Source organism: Lampetra planeri, chromosome 4, assembly GCF_965212315.1.
Source record: "Lampetra planeri chromosome 4, kcLamPlan1.2.h2, whole genome shotgun sequence".
NCBI classification, from domain to species: domain Eukaryota; kingdom Metazoa; phylum Chordata; class Hyperoartia; order Petromyzontiformes; family Petromyzontidae; genus Lampetra; species Lampetra planeri.
The window spans coordinates 19,782,115-19,798,029 of record NC_136110.1 but is presented as its reverse complement, the minus strand read 5'-3'; the positions used below and the strand labels follow the sequence as shown (position 1 = coordinate 19,798,029).

General features: G+C 40.8%; 1 protein-coding gene across 1 annotated transcript in view; it reads right to left on the bottom strand.

The window, feature by feature from the left end:
* Positions 1-15,348, bottom strand: part of LOC144717790 (acyl-protein thioesterase 1-like) — a 30,927-nt gene extending 15,579 nt beyond the window's left edge. Inside the window, exons 1-5 of the mRNA XM_078593451.1 lie at positions 15,236-15,348; positions 11,811-11,875; positions 10,689-10,795; positions 3,475-3,506; positions 2,477-2,542 (exon numbers count right to left, since the gene is read on the bottom strand). Coding sequence (XP_078449577.1) covers positions 2,477-2,542; positions 3,475-3,506; positions 10,689-10,795; positions 11,811-11,829 — 224 coding nt within the window. The 5' untranslated portion in view covers positions 11,830-11,875; positions 15,236-15,348. The remainder of the gene's footprint in view (positions 1-2,476; positions 2,543-3,474; positions 3,507-10,688; positions 10,796-11,810; positions 11,876-15,235) is intronic.
* Positions 15,349-15,915: the final 567 nt, after the last annotated feature.

The following is a 15,915-nucleotide window of genomic DNA, read 5'->3' as shown; positions in this document are numbered from 1 at the left end:
TTGCACACTTTTCAGCTTTTGTTACATTTTGTACGCGTTCGTGTTTGCAATGAATGACATGGCAGGAAATATACACCTATTAAAATGGTCAATGCCACTCATACTTGTTAAATATTTAGAGTTAAATTAGAGGTTTCAAAAACAGAGAGGTAAATCTATGTGATCAAAATTTCAGAGGCGGTAATGGCTGAGCGAGGCCTTCATCTGATAGTGGATATATTATGGATGTAGCATTATGAACACAATGAAATCACTAGACGTATCATGTACAAGCGAAATATTAATTATAAATCAACAAAATGCGGAATATCACATTGCCATGAAATCATATATCAGAAGTGCAGGAATTCGGGTCAGTTCTCGTAATTGAATTTAATGTTTTTTCCTTCAAACAGCATCCTTTATCACCAAATTCTCAACAGAGCTCGGGTTATAGTGCGAGTACACCGGGTTTAAAATTTTGCATAAAAATACAATTATAAAGGATAGTACACATTAAAATACCATATGAAATGCACATTAATCAAAATTCAGCTGCGATTACAATTTTTCTGGGTTTTAAATGACATGCTAGGTTCAGACACCATTACATCCATAATGGTGGTCTTCAGATAGTACCATTAACATATTAACACATGGTACATAAATACGATTTATGAGTGCAGCCAGGTCTTTTGTTTACAAAGTTTAATTAAATGTTTTGGATGCAGGTTACAAACATGAAACACTTTTGATAAAATGCCAAATGCTTGTCCATTTCTGCTATCCAAAACGTGAGTTTCTTTGGGCAAGAAATCCAGTAACTCTAAATAGTGATTTTTTATGGGACGCATCATCAAAATCACTTTAAGTGAATAGTAAAAATGATATTTATTTATTTAAGCATTCCTTGTCTATGGTTACAAAGCTACATTTTATGTGCAAATGTATAATCAAATATGCTGGAATTGCACTGATTGAAGTTATGTAATGAGGTGAACAAACATCCTTCTGAACCATCATGTCACATGTGACACCACCGAACTACTTCAATAAGCCTCTCTCAGCCCATAGAGAGTGCTGATTTGTGTTCTTTAAAGAAAAGCTAACCCCAATAGTACAATATAATGCTAATTTCAGCCTTCACAGCTGCACGCGGCCAAAACATGTGAGAAACCAAATTCATTGAATACCTTTTTTTCTGTGTTATATTTCAGCATTCAAGCCAATATGGTTTGATAGAACCTAAATAAGAACCCAAGATCCCTGTGGTGCAAGACGAGTGGGGCTGACAAGGCCATTATGAGCCCAGGCACCCAGCCGCCTCATTATTACTATCATCACACTGTAAAAGGAATCATAATAGTAACATTTAAATCACGGACCAAATGTCGAAAACGATATTAAACCAATTAGGCAACACAAATGTCCGAAAATGGTAATGGACAAGATATTTTAATGAGTTGTCAAATGGCCCATTCAAAATGCAGCTTATAAATGCACAGCCACCCTGAAAAGGCATTACTGTGCAAACGCAGACACGGTATTAAATATTTATTGGGGAGGAATAATTCTTAAAAGGAATCACAGCTCATTTGATAGAAGATTGGTGCTAGCAACAGCACTTGCATGTGGTCACTTTGCAGTGTCAATGTGAGAGAGATGACAGAAAAACCTGTGGCCTGACAGAGAAAGCAGTGAATGACACTGATAAAGCCATGATATTGCTGTACAACAGCCTCTTGGAGTGCATTGCACTTGACATTGCATGTTAAAATGCCCCGTCTCGTTCCTCAAATTGCAAGTTCCCTGGTTCTTTCGGTAAAGTCACGTAGATAGAAAAACAAAAATCTAAATAAAATAAAAAACAAACCCACGACGTTTCGATCGCAACACAAGCGGTCTTCATCTTTTCTCTCCACCTGATGAAGATCGCTTGTGTTGCGATCGAAACGTTGTGGGTTTTTTTGCTTTTAATTCAGATTTTTTTTTCTATCCATGTGACTTTACCGAAAAAACCAAGAATATGAATTCCTGCAGTCACGAAAGTTTTAAGTCTAAATTTTACCTACACATGTTGATTCATCGTCACGAGAAAATAATTTGCCCCACAATTGAGTGTTTAACTGCAGGAGATATGCAGGAGACAACAAGAGCCAGGTCTGATGAGTAAGTGTCTGATGAGTACCAAGCATCTTTTGGAATTTTGAAACTGGGATAACTGGGGAAAACCAAGTATGCAAGATTAAAATATCCCAAAATACAAGACAGCACAGCTAGATGCCAGACTACCACCCAATAGCCACAAATAGCCACATCACAGTTGTGTAGTCCTTGTATGATTGGGCTGAGTCCATCACACTTGCTACACTTACAGTCATTAACTAATTAAACTGGGATATAAATCCAGGATATGAGTGTTGTCAGTTCCGTGGCTATGACAAGGCCATTCTGAACACGCCGATCCACCTGATACTCAACTCGGAGCAACACTTACGCATGGGGGCAGATGTACTTGATGTGTGGGGAGCGGATGCTTGCCATGGCTTCAGCCCAGCCGTGCCTGAAATTATAAACACGGTGATGACACAGATGCCAACAATAGCCCTGGCGATCTAGCGCACCCATTAAAGCAGCACAACAAATTGGTTTCATGTAGCATGGCCCCCAAACAACTGCTGTGTGTGTGCAGCAAGGGGGAGTGACACTGGGAGCTAAGCAGCTCTTTGCCAAACCACCCTGAGAAGGACAAACTTCCATAATACAGGTTTTTTATTTGTCGCGAAAGCCTACATGTTAAAAAGGACAACCTTACACAAAGTCAAAATTTCACGAGCTTGTGAAAAAGTGAGATTTGAAAGGAAAAGGAGATATAAAAAATCGAATTTTGCAGCCAGTACGATCATCAATATTTGTTTTTGGTGTAGGCCACGCAGTAGTTTTATGCAAATTCCCTTTTGTCAAGCAGCCTCCACTTCCCGACAATGTTGTCACGTTTACAAATGTATTACGGATATGTGTCAATGTATTACTCACATTCTGAAAAAAAGCTCCTCACTGGTGGCTATAGATTATTGAAATTAACATAAACATTGACTTTTGCTTCATGAGGTAATAATCCACTCGGAAAACATACACTCAGTGTAATTCTCCTACCCAACACTAATTATGGCATATCGACTCAAAGTGAACATTTCTATTTAATGCAATGGGGGTGTTCTGTGCAGTCACTGGTGACCAGGCTGAGACCATCATATCACTAAGCTTCAGAGCCTAGATCATTCGCGAGCGGCTGAAACCCAGATTCGAACCCAGGTCTCCCAGCATTATCAACTCAATGCTGTGACATGGCCATAATGAACCCCCTGAGCAACCTTGTCACTTCCGGTCTGTGTCCCCTTGCATTGTATAAAGTAGATCCTGGCAGGGAATATCAAGCCCAGTCTGATGAAACATGGACAGCAGTTGTGCGCACAGTATGACTCGTAGTCTTACCCAGTGTCTCCCAGTCCGTGCAGGAATATAACCTGTGCACACGATCACAATCGCGCACACACACACAGACAAACCAGACAGAAGATCTTAAGTAGAACAAATAACACAAAATACGTGACAAATGTCACAAAAGGTAACGCGGACATCACTAGATGGCAAGTATGAAACTCTGATCAATTATACATTCCAGTGGATATGTTATCAGTTTACTTGTAAACTTGTGATTCTAGGTTCATGTGTGCTACTACCCATGTTGTTGTCTTGCATTTAGTGTTGACACATCTGCAGGAATGTATGTACTTGTGCAATTTTAACTTCCCATCGGATTCCTTCAGGATAAATAAAGATTCGAATAAGAAATTGAACTTCTTAATTCCATTGACACTTCAGGAGTTGTTTTTATTTGTGTGAGGCACAATATTAGTAAATAATAGGTGATTATTCTAAAATGACTTGAAATTTTTATCACAGAACATTGTCCATGTGACAAGACATCACATTAAATAGATTTTTATGCTCAGGATACATGTATCGAATCATCCGTGTGGGAACCATTTTTATTTATTCATCATGTTTGTAATTGGGCCACATTAACCCTGCAAATATGGATGCTCTACTTTGACCAATATATATATAAAATAATTAATACCAAAATAGAATATCGATCCCAAATTCTAATTCCTACAATTGTGACAGGGGTTAATGTTTACATGTCGATAGTTCATAGATCCACTGTAAAGCCTGGGGTATACGTAGCTGCTGAATTAGGCTTAGTTCATGATGTAGCTGCTTAGGAGAGCAAAGCTGGCTGTTAAATGAGTGTGAGGTGCAAATGGACATCGTGAAGCATTAAAATTAGACATTACATTTGTGTGAAAGCAAAATCAGATGTGCATTTAGAGACACATTTTCAGCTCTTGGAAATGTTAAAAAGACAAAAAAATATAAAAAAAAATTTGCACCGTTCACATTTATAACTCAGAAATGACTCACTTAAAGTCAAAATAGATAAGCAGACAATATCTCTCCTTCATATATCTATCTCTCCACATAAACAATTTCATTATTTCTTGGAGTATTTCTTACATGACTCATCAACGGCAAGGGCTTCTGGTTGTGCATAATTTAAGCAGCATTGCTTCAGTACAAACAAACCTTGGACCGGCCTCTACATACATTCAGTGTTGAGGCCTTTCCAGATATTGCTAGTGCTGAATCAATGCTGCATGCTCAGAAGGCCGTGCGGCCGATGGGTTGTGAAAGACTTACTTTTATTTTGTCCATGGAGAGAGATATGAGACATTATCTGCTGATCGAAGTTGTTACTTATAAAGTATTATCCACAATGACTCCAATGATTACGATGCACTACATTCAGTGTCTCCATAATGATATTAATTATTAAGTGATATTCATCTACATCAGTGGCCCACAGCCAGTGCAAAAAATTATTCATGCCTATGGTGGGGACCTGCCTAATTATAGAATAACTCTGAACTCTTACAACTTGCTATTTGTTATTGGTCGGTTGGCTTTTGGGATCTTTGGGTCTATGCTCTACATATGTGATAAGAAAAAAATGACTTTCACAAAATGGTGCTATCTTATTGACCCCGTGGGATGATGGGCTGAGACATCCCAACAAGAATTTGAACTCACAACTTATGTCTGTAGGTCCATTATTGTTACAGCTATAGCCAATCACTCTGAATAAATTAGTTTCCTGTATTGAAAACACATGGCTACTTCTGACAGGGGCACTGTGGTGGCGAGATATTAACTACCTCGGTTGGTATACAGGAGGTTGTGTGTTCGATCATGCCCCTGATGCCTGTATATTTGGAGTTTACACGTTTTCCCCGTGGTCATGTGGAATTTTCTCTGGTCCTCCGGTTTTTCCCTCCACATTTAGAAGCATGCGTTTGGCTGCTATAAATTTGCACATGACAAGGCACTTCATTAAGCAATAAATTGTGGCCAGGTAGCTTCTGAAAAAGAGTTATATAGCTGAGTGGGCCTTACCTGGTAAATATTAATAGCATAGAAAGGAGTTAAATAGTTGCTCAGAATAGAATAGGGACCCCACTCCATGGCATTCACGATCTTCCAAGACTCCTCAGTTACTACCCATCATGGCTTAGTACCCTGCCCTGGCACTAAGCCAAGCCAAGCCGTACGGCCAACTGGATTCTAATATGCCATTTTATTTCGACGGCATTAGTACGTACTATGTGTACTCGGAACATTGCATTTTTTTTTAATGTGCTGCTTTTGACAATTTTCTCCAAGTCAAAGTTTTCCTAAGTGACACAGCAATTTCCGATGAGCATTGCGGGCACGCTTGCAGACTTGCCAACCTTATGTAAGTAAAATAGATGAGAAATATAGTAGTGGTAATACAATTGCATCTACCCACGCTCAAGCCTGTCCAGTAAATCACTATCAGTGAAGTGCAAGTGTCTGGTATATTGAACACCATGCACTTCGATTAGCACAGTTGGTTACGTATGGTGCGAAAAAAGTTCAGCATACATACACTATTATCCACCTTTATCTCCCCGGTGCTGATTTTCACACATTGCACCAGATAGTGAGACACTCATTTATCGCTGATCTAACTTAGTGGAGGCCTACAATGTTGCACATGGCCACGAGCTTAACCCAGGTAACTAAGACTTACGGTAAATGCAGTATACGAGCCACTACAATGCCATTCCTCACTAACATGCGAACACAACAGCAGCAACCCTTATTTTCTAATAAACTGTGGTGATGTCGCCATAGCACTTACCAGTCTAGGAGCACTTTGTGGCCATGTGGAGTGGCTGCCACGAACTCACAGGGCAGTCCCAAATGTTATATACTGTACAATAATCATTGCTATCCCTTTGTCAATCCAATATTGGAAGGTTTCCCTACAATGTGTGTGGGTCCAGATGTTGTAAATTAACATACCAGAGTAACTGGCAGGTGCACCGCCTGCACTCCCCAGTGCCAACCATCTCAAGCTTCCTCCAGAAGCTGACCATGAGACCAATGTTACCAGTTGTCAGTGAGTTCACTCATCGCTAGATCTCTCCCATACCAGATCAGTCCTTCTTTTCTAGCCTGTGGCTCACCAAATTATCTCCCCCTGTCCAGCCAAACAATAGCCGATTGGGCAAGCAGTGGCTGGGCTCGTGGGCTGCATGAACCAGCTAAACACAGCTTCATACCCACACGCGTACCAAACGCACACACAGACAATACACAAAATGGTGCTAAATCGGCAATTAAATGTAGTGTATTTTCAAAACAATATGACGACGTTAACCATTGGAGAGCTCATTGAGATTGTTTAACTCTTGTAAAGTATGTGTTCTGGGTTGCTGTGGAAAGGTAATATAATTAAACGGCAGGAAATTACTGCGTTTCAGGCGAACAATGACGTAAATGCGGACAATGCTGTTGGTGCAGCACATTGCTTCCTTGCTTTTGTTAGGCTCCACAACTAGTGCAGTCAACATATTGCTGTACATATTTTCCTTGGTCACCAACCTCTGGATGCCACTACAATGCCTGTCTTGGTAACCTGCTCTCCTCCAACCTTCACATGAGCCCGACCCATCGCAATCTTCTCTTCCTGACTACAATAATTATTACACATATAACACTATTGTTATGTTATACTCCAAACTTTGGATTTGCTTACTCTGCTATGCAATGACAGTCTTTAATACCCACTTAACATAGGACACAATCTGTTAATTACTTATTCTTTGGGTCTTTCGATAAAGTCATGTAGACTTTACCAAAAGATCCAAAGAATATGAATTCTGCAGTCACGAAAGCTTTAAGCCAAGATCTGTTAATTAAATACCTGTCACAAATTATGTATATATGTTGAACTTATTTCGTACCATACGTAGCCAACCATGCTAAGCAGAGGTGTGGGGGAAAGACAACAAACTAAACGCAAAAAGCAGTTCTGGGCAACTGTAGCACGAACTGGATTTGAACCATTAACTCATTGCAAATTGGTTGTGGCAAATTTGCTGACCACTTAGCCACTTGGTCACCTCAAAATATTCCATATGCTATCGAGTTCTAATGGTTATTATACCTAGAAATTATGAGCAAAATTATATTTATTTATATTTTCCATTAGGTTCTTTATATAGACATAAAATGGGGTGAACAAACAGACACTGTACATCGGACAACGCAAATGGATATCAATGAATTTCATATTAAACAGATATTTTCACGGCTGCCGTGTTTAAGAGCCATGGGCCAACACGAACTCCACAGGCCAAACTAAGACAAAAAAACAAAACAAATTCCAAATACACCGTTTGAACGTCCTATACTTGCACTATATGAATTGCTTCGGCTTTAAAAGAAACTTGCAAGCGTAAAAGAACAGTATATTTGGGTTCAGCCAGCACACGCAAGGCTCAAATCCAAAATAAGGCATCCTCCAGAGAATTGTATGAGCAACTATAACATCCTAGGTGTATCTACGTGGCCACCTTTTAAAAAAATTAAAATACAAGGTCTTCCAGTTTGCGCCAAAGCAAGTCCCTGAGGCGTGCGCGCACACACACACACGGGCAACCAGACACACCTGCAATACTCACATTAAGTGCAAACACAAGCACATCACAGGCACCATGCAGCCAAAACGTGCCTTTGTTGGAGCCCGTATGTTTCATATTTGCACAATCAAAACTGCATTTCAAACTTGGGCAGAGTGGAGCTAAGGGTTGAGCACTTAACTCTCAATGGGAAAATTGTTCGTTCAAATGCTGATAACTGGTCTGCTCAGCCCATCATCCATTCAGGGTAGATTAAATGGCCTACCTACATTGTGGCACAACAGAAATTGTTTAATGTGGAATTGACACCACTGGCTCAGGGCTGCCAATGGAGATGAGCACTGCCGAATACTCCCATGACACTCGAGCGACACTAACTTTGAATATCAAAAAATGGATGACTAAAAATGTAAATACAATAGAAACATTAACACAATATATACCGATTTTTATTAGTATTTCAGCTAGCAAGACATTTGGGCTTGCCAGACCAAAGCTCTCCCCTATTAGTCTGACTAGCTGAGGTTGCCAGTTCAGGAAAAATGCCAGCTCAGAAAAACTGACGAGAGCACTTTTAGCCAATGCCTCTACTATGGTCGTAAGTCTTAAACAAGGGATCTGGCCAGACTGTTGTGCTTGAGTGATTAACGTATTCTAATTGATTTGTAAGGCTGGGACTTAGCTAATTTGGTTGAGCAAGGTGCTCTTTCATGAGCTCGTAAGTTCAAACCCCAGTCAAGGTCAACTCAGCTTTAACAACATCCTCCTCCTCCATCTTCATCCTCACATGATGAAACTATACTATTTGTCAGGAAATCAATAACGTCTATGTTAATCACATGCTTGCTCCTGCTATGAATGTGGAATTTCCACTATAGGCTCAGTGCAGCTGAGAAAATAAGCTCTGCTCACCTCATTTGAGTATGGAAGCCAGTTAAATTTAACAGTGATGTTATCCAATTTAAGGTCCCCCGCTTAAACATGCACTATTGCAGCACTAATCTTATTTGACCTACCCATGCCAGTAGTGGATATCCCACGTTCCTATGACAGGGATCAGTATACCTACAAGACTAGCCTGTTCACATCACAAAATGGAATACAATTAATCGACCCCTGATCCTGAAATTGAACTTGTGACCTTTCGTATTGTTTTCATGTCTTGTGCCCACAGCCACTCAGCCAGAATAAAAGTAGTTGGTACTTAAACTCATAATGCTTTATTGGGTTAATTCCAGTAAATCAAATACATTTATTATATATGTCGTGTTTCCACTTTCTACAGTCTTATATAACTGGACAAAAAATATTTCAGGTTGTATACAGGAGCTTTAGTTGGCAAGACACTTCATCCCTTCATCCTATATTGTGAATTGCAACTGAAGCAGTTAATGCCTACTGTGCACTTTACGTATCTGCACTTTAAGTTATCATAGACGACTGAAAAAAACATGCAGTATAAAGGTCAAAGTGTCTTTGTGTTTTCATGCCCATATGGCCAGTGGTCAGCAGTCTTCGTTGGCAGTCCTGAACCAGCGGTGGACATTTCACGTTTCTTTGGTGGGGGAACAGTCTTGCATAGAAAAAAATACTCAAATAAAGAGGTGATGATTTTGACGACCATAAATAGATTTTGACTTAAAACTTTCGTGACTGCTGATTTTGATATGTAAAGTTGACCGTGAACTAACATTTCAATTCACAACCTTCGCGTGGTGAGTGGAACGAATCAAGAACAGAACCACCCAAATTAGATTATATTAAATACCATTATTTACAAAGTCAAATAAAACCTCACGAGTCTCCAGACACTTTTTCAAGAGAGTCCTCCATGGGGACGTTTGGCCAACTGCATCCATGAGTGTTAGGTGGAAGGAAACCAGAGTACATGGAGACAATGCACCACACACACACGGGGGCAAACGTCAATGGTCCATACAGATGGATCAGCATGCTGACAAAGTGTTATATTGCTCAAATAAGCAGAGGCGATGCTCAGCTCATATTTGCAGCCCCAAGCCAGTGGTGGCAATGCCCAAATCCCGTGACAGGAGCGAGCCTGACCATTGGACAACCACTGTTGATGTCCAGACAATTTGGTAGCAATTTTAGCGAACCCGAAAAACGATTGGCGAAGTAACTCCCAAACGAAATTAACTCGTAAGCTTTCCGCTCCACCGGGTGAACATATTCCCGTCAACAAAAGTCAGTATCTCCCTGCTTAAACCAGCGTGGGAAGACGATAATCTCCGGCATGTAGCCTCAGTCGTTCGTGGAAATTCTACATTCCCACGGCGGGAGTGTGAATCGCCACACGAGATAAACGCTTTAGACTTCCCACAAAGGGGCACCTATTTTGCGAACACTGTAAACATGACTGACCGCATTGACTCGTACGTTGACCTATACTCGTTTTAAGAATCGTCAGAACCGTGCTGGCGGAAAGGCCACACCTAAAGCGTTAACTACCACGCGTTTATCCGTATTCGGCCTAACCCCGACGCGAAGCCTCGGTCTCTCCCGGATCCCTCCCCGCCCACGTCGCGCCGGCTGCGGCAGAGGACACCCACAGCCCTGCCGACGCACGCCGGCGCCACGTCAGAGGGCACGCCGTTTCGCACCCTCGAGAAGCCTCACCGTGGCCGTTGCCTTGCGCAGCGCCGGCACCACCGCCGGCGAGGACATGTTGACCGGAGCGGAGGAGCAGGTGGAGACGAGGAGGAGGACGAGGAGAAGGAGCGGCGCTGCGCGACCAGACGAGAATCGCCGTCATTCAAGGGGACGCGCCTACTGCGCATGCGCGGCGCGTTCGCCTGCGCGGAATTGATAGTGCGCTTAAGTGGGGCGCGCGGATTGTATAGCGTAGTACATATGCGCTATGGGAGGGGGGGGGGCTGCGATATTAATAACGCGAGGCATAATGTCAGCCAGTTGGGAGGGGTTCTGGAGATGATTCCGTGAGAAATTAAGCCCTCCCCTCTCCAGGGTGATCCGTTTATAAATAATTATTTTCGAAAAATAATGGGGATAAATCAAAGAGAAGACAACATTTTATTTTAAAGCAAATATCCCAACAATACTAATACTGCATGCTCATCTTGCCAACTAACTTGTTCGATACGTTAACACTCAGCTTTCTCTGTAAGATATGTCACTACTATTTCCACAATGACCACTTTTATCCCCAACCCTATTACACACGACTCCCTTTACCTTCTGGAGCTTGGAGAGTGTGCGAAAGCGGTTTTATATATATAGTATATACAAGACCCCCTTTTTCATCTTGTGAGCAAATTATCTGTGATTTATTCTCACGGATAAGTGGAGTAAAATCGCGAATGACTCTACAAATAATAGGATTGGCGATTTCTGTCGCCCCCCCCCTTCTCCACCATATCACGACGAATAAGAAGAGTTGTCCTATATCAACTGCTTTGAAGAAATGGGATCATGATAAATCAGTGGGGTATTGTCAATTTAGTTAAAGGTGATGGTGGTGGCTGTATTGTTGGTTGGTCGTGTTTGTGTGGTGATTGGAGTGATATTACTGGATGTGGTGGATGGTTGACGCACGGTTGATATATTATTGGACTTTGGGACTGATCGGTGAATTAGTGGCTCAGGATAAATACATTATAAGAAAAATTAAGGACCAGCACTGTTCAGCAAATTTGATAAACAATTGCTTTTAACTGTCAGGGAGAGACAAATCGAAAACACAGTATGTGCAGTGTTTAGTGCACAACGGGATTTCCATACCTGGGCAAATTTTGTTCATGGTTGCTTTGGTTTTTGCAAAGAGTGTGTGGCCTTCAGATTAGAATCTGCAACAATAACATCTCCAAAATATTTATCTTGGAAAACACAGCATGCACGTAAATAAAACAACATAAAAACAATTTTCGTCACGTCACTGTTGGCAGAAGGGCCTCCACTAGAGGGAGCCCTCAAGAGTATCTGGCCGACTATTTCACACTGGCCAGACGTTCACAGAAGAGTTGCAATACCCACAATTTTCTCCACCACACACGACCTGCTGATCGACTGAGTGCGGTGTACCCATTCACAATGCTAAGTGGACAGAGGTGGAGGAAAAAAGTTCGTAACTTTGTTTTAACTCATCAGCAGTTGTCTCACGGATGAATTGTTCACAACAATATGATTGTGGAATTCACGATGCTGGCCCAGGGCTATCAGATGCGAGAATCACTTTTGCAAACCCAATTTATGAGCGAGGCGTTTTATTCCAGTTTTATTCCATTACCTTCAACACCAAAATTAACATATCAGTGCACCAACTATGGCCTACTGATGAATGCCAAGAGCATAACACCAAATCAAGTTATTGTAGTGATAGAATAGCCAACTTGAAATGCATCCATTTGAGGTCTGTCAGCAATTTTTTTTACAGAAACACCACAAAAATGTTTCTGTGTAACCCAAGGTAACAACAAAACCCCATGATCTCCCTTAATATGAAATCAAAATTATTCTGAGGACTCACTACGGTTTTCCAGAATACATATTTGTAATTACATGCTTGTTATTGTATACATATTTAATCAAATCTAAGTGTATTTCTTCAAACAAGCACAGGGCAGTCCTCATCTCAATTGTTTGCTCTGACCCATGAGTGTAAATTTCACATTCCCATGATAGGGACCAGTGTATTCATGCGAAACCTACTACAGTACTTTTTTGTTCTTTCGGTAAACTCAGAACCGGCCCTAGACCTTTGGGGGCCCTAAGCAAAATTTGGTTGGAGGCCCCTTTGATGTATGCTTTTTTTCACCCACTAGCTAGCAGTGACTCTAGGGGGCCCTCTGCTGGCCACGGGGCCCTTTGCAATTGCAAGGGTCGCTTAGTGGCTGGGCCGGCTCTGGGTAAACTACCTACTACAGTATTTTGTTTTTGCATCATCATCAATTTTTTTGCAACTGCTGAATAGCGTTTTGTAAATTGCCTTTGCTTTTAACTTTTACTTAACCACGATCATCTTTCAAAGTGTACATTTCATATCCAAGGGCATTGTAAATAGATGGTAATGATATAAAACAGATCTTAAGCTAAATGATTAAATAAATGTAATATACTTATGTTATAAACACTATGTTCGAAAACTAAGTCTTAAATATGCTCCAAGTAAAATTTTAAAAGTCCGTTTATTCCTACAAAAAAGTATCTGTGGCATTAATTAAAGTTTCTATCCTGAATTTTTACTAAATGACAACTATTTTTTCGACCGTTAAGGAATTATGGGCCGAGTGAACCAAAAACCGAAATTTTAACTTGGAAAATTTAATTTTCAAGTTAAGCAATCTGACCACAGGGTTACACACAACCCACAGACATTATTATAATTATTACATTAGCAGGCAGCAGTGCAGTTGAGGTCATTTGGAGAGGCTGGCTCCTGCCATTCTCATGTGGAATTTTCACCACTGGCACAGGGTCTCCAACAAAAACGAGTAGCGTACCATTGCCCATTTGAGCAGGAAGACAGCAGTGGATCAGATATGCATTAATTTTAAATACTCGATCACTCCACCTCTTGTATATAAAACAAAAAGTAAACCCTGACATACACAATCATTCATTTGTGCATTCTAATCTGGTAAAGTTATTTATTATATTTTATCAAATAGGTCTGAAGCCATCACATTTTTAAGAAAATGGCAATATCATTGTTAATAAACGTGAAGACTTTTTATGCAAGTATAATATTTTATTTTTCCAGGCATTGACTTGGTGATATAGTGTATAATCATCCCGACAGGGTCGATAAAATTATCAACGCTCTGTGGGAAATCGATCCTTCTCAAAAAAGAGTCTTGAGATTCCGTGAGGCTTTTCCTAAAAACGGACTAGTGTATTTTATTATTGTGCTCATTGTGCGTTTCATTTTTTGCAACTAAAACTGAACCAACTGAAATTCTAAGAGCTGCAAATGCTTTAAGCGTATGCGAATGAATGCAGTAAAAAATCTAGACTTTGATGTCAAACGATTATTGCCACATTAATGCCACATGTCCAGGTCTGCAGGCATCCAAGCAAGTGCACAAACGTATCTCCCCACCCGAACGAGCATGTGGCAGTGATCATCTCTACTAGCGGCAAAGAATCAGCCGTACAAATGCCACATTCCTGCCATGGCAGTCGATCTCGCAAAAGTGGTACTCATTTTTTTTATCAAACCTGTTTTATCCAACCTGTTGGACTTTTTTATTTGTAGATTCAAATATAGTGTTAATATATGACTTCATCTTCTTGTTTCTTTCGGTAAAGTCACGTAGAAGGGAAATAATAAAATAATAAAAATAAAACATAATAAAATACAATTCTCACGACGTTTCGGCCACAACGCAAGCAGCCGTCCTCAGGTGAAGAAGAGGTCTGTCGGAAAGCGTCTTTCGTCTCTACGTGACTTTATCGAAAGAACCAAGAAGATGAATCCCTGCAGTCACGAAAGCTTTAAATCGAAATATATGACTTACGAATTATGTCATGAAGAGGTGTTGCTGAAATATTGTTTTTATTCCCCCATATAATCAATAATCATACTGATCAGGTAACTCATTTTATTCTGCTATCCACTTCGTGTGAGGGACCCTTCACCCAGCCAACCGTGCCTTTGAGTGAGTGCCTCTATTCAAGTCTAAGCTCAATACCTTTACTTTGTTTCTCAGCCTATAACTGCTTATTTTATACACAATAAATATTCCCACTGCTTCTGTACAATGACTGCAGATCCGATATTTACCTTCAAATTTATAAACATGCGTTTAGAGTATTTGGCTGCAATATATTTCCACATAATAAACCACTTCGTTGATCTATAATTTGTGGCCATGTCACTTCTGAAAAAAAGCTACATAGCTCAGTGGGCGTTACCTGTTAAAATATAGTTATATTTAGACTTAGATATTGTATACATCCACATTGCGTTGCATTGTAAAGTATAGACTCACAGAGAGACCCATAGACTGATATAAAGACCTATCACTAAATGTCCCACCATAAAACATAGATATTCACATTTAAAAGAAATACAAATCCACATTACATCGCATTTTCGGAAGTCAACCTCCCAACGGTGGCAATCACGGTCTCTTAACTTTGAGTAATTGTCACATTGCCTTGAGAATTCAACGTAATGACATCCACTCAGCACTGAACAGACATACCTGCACTGCGTGGCTTGTGTGTGCTGCAGGGTGTAGACAGCAAGCAGGCAAGGGATGGGAGCGGGCATCCCTTTAATGGATGTCAGGCCACTGAGAACCGCTTTCCGCATTCCAGCAGTTAGCCACATGCCAACACACGAAGTGAAACTTTGCTCTTTGCCCCAGCAGCCATCGATCAAATGTTGCGAGGGCTTTCGTTGTTGCAAAAGGTCACAGTCAATGAACCTCAGTGACTGGCGCCCCACATTAAAACGAAGGTCTCGTTTGCGTTGCTAAGCAGTCACATTTACAGAAGTCAGATTTACAGAACTCATCTATATTCAGGTCTATATACAGGTATAATTTGTTTTGTCAACCCACTGCTGGATGAGTGCCTTTCCATGCTTTGTGGGCCATGAGGGATATTTGACCGTACGTAACATCTCACCACTGTGGGACGCCACGGCGGCGAGATGTTAACTACCTGGACTGTTATGCAGGGGTCGTGGGTTCAATCCCTGGTGTCGCGTTTGTTTTTATCTGGGACGTCCGGTTTTTCCCTCCACATTGATAAACATGCGTTTAGAGCTATCATCTGTGACCAGGACGCTTTTGAAAAAGAACCACTATATAACTCAGTGGGCCTTACCTGGTAAAAATAAAAGTTTAGTTGAATAAAGATAGTTTAGTTTTAGCAACAT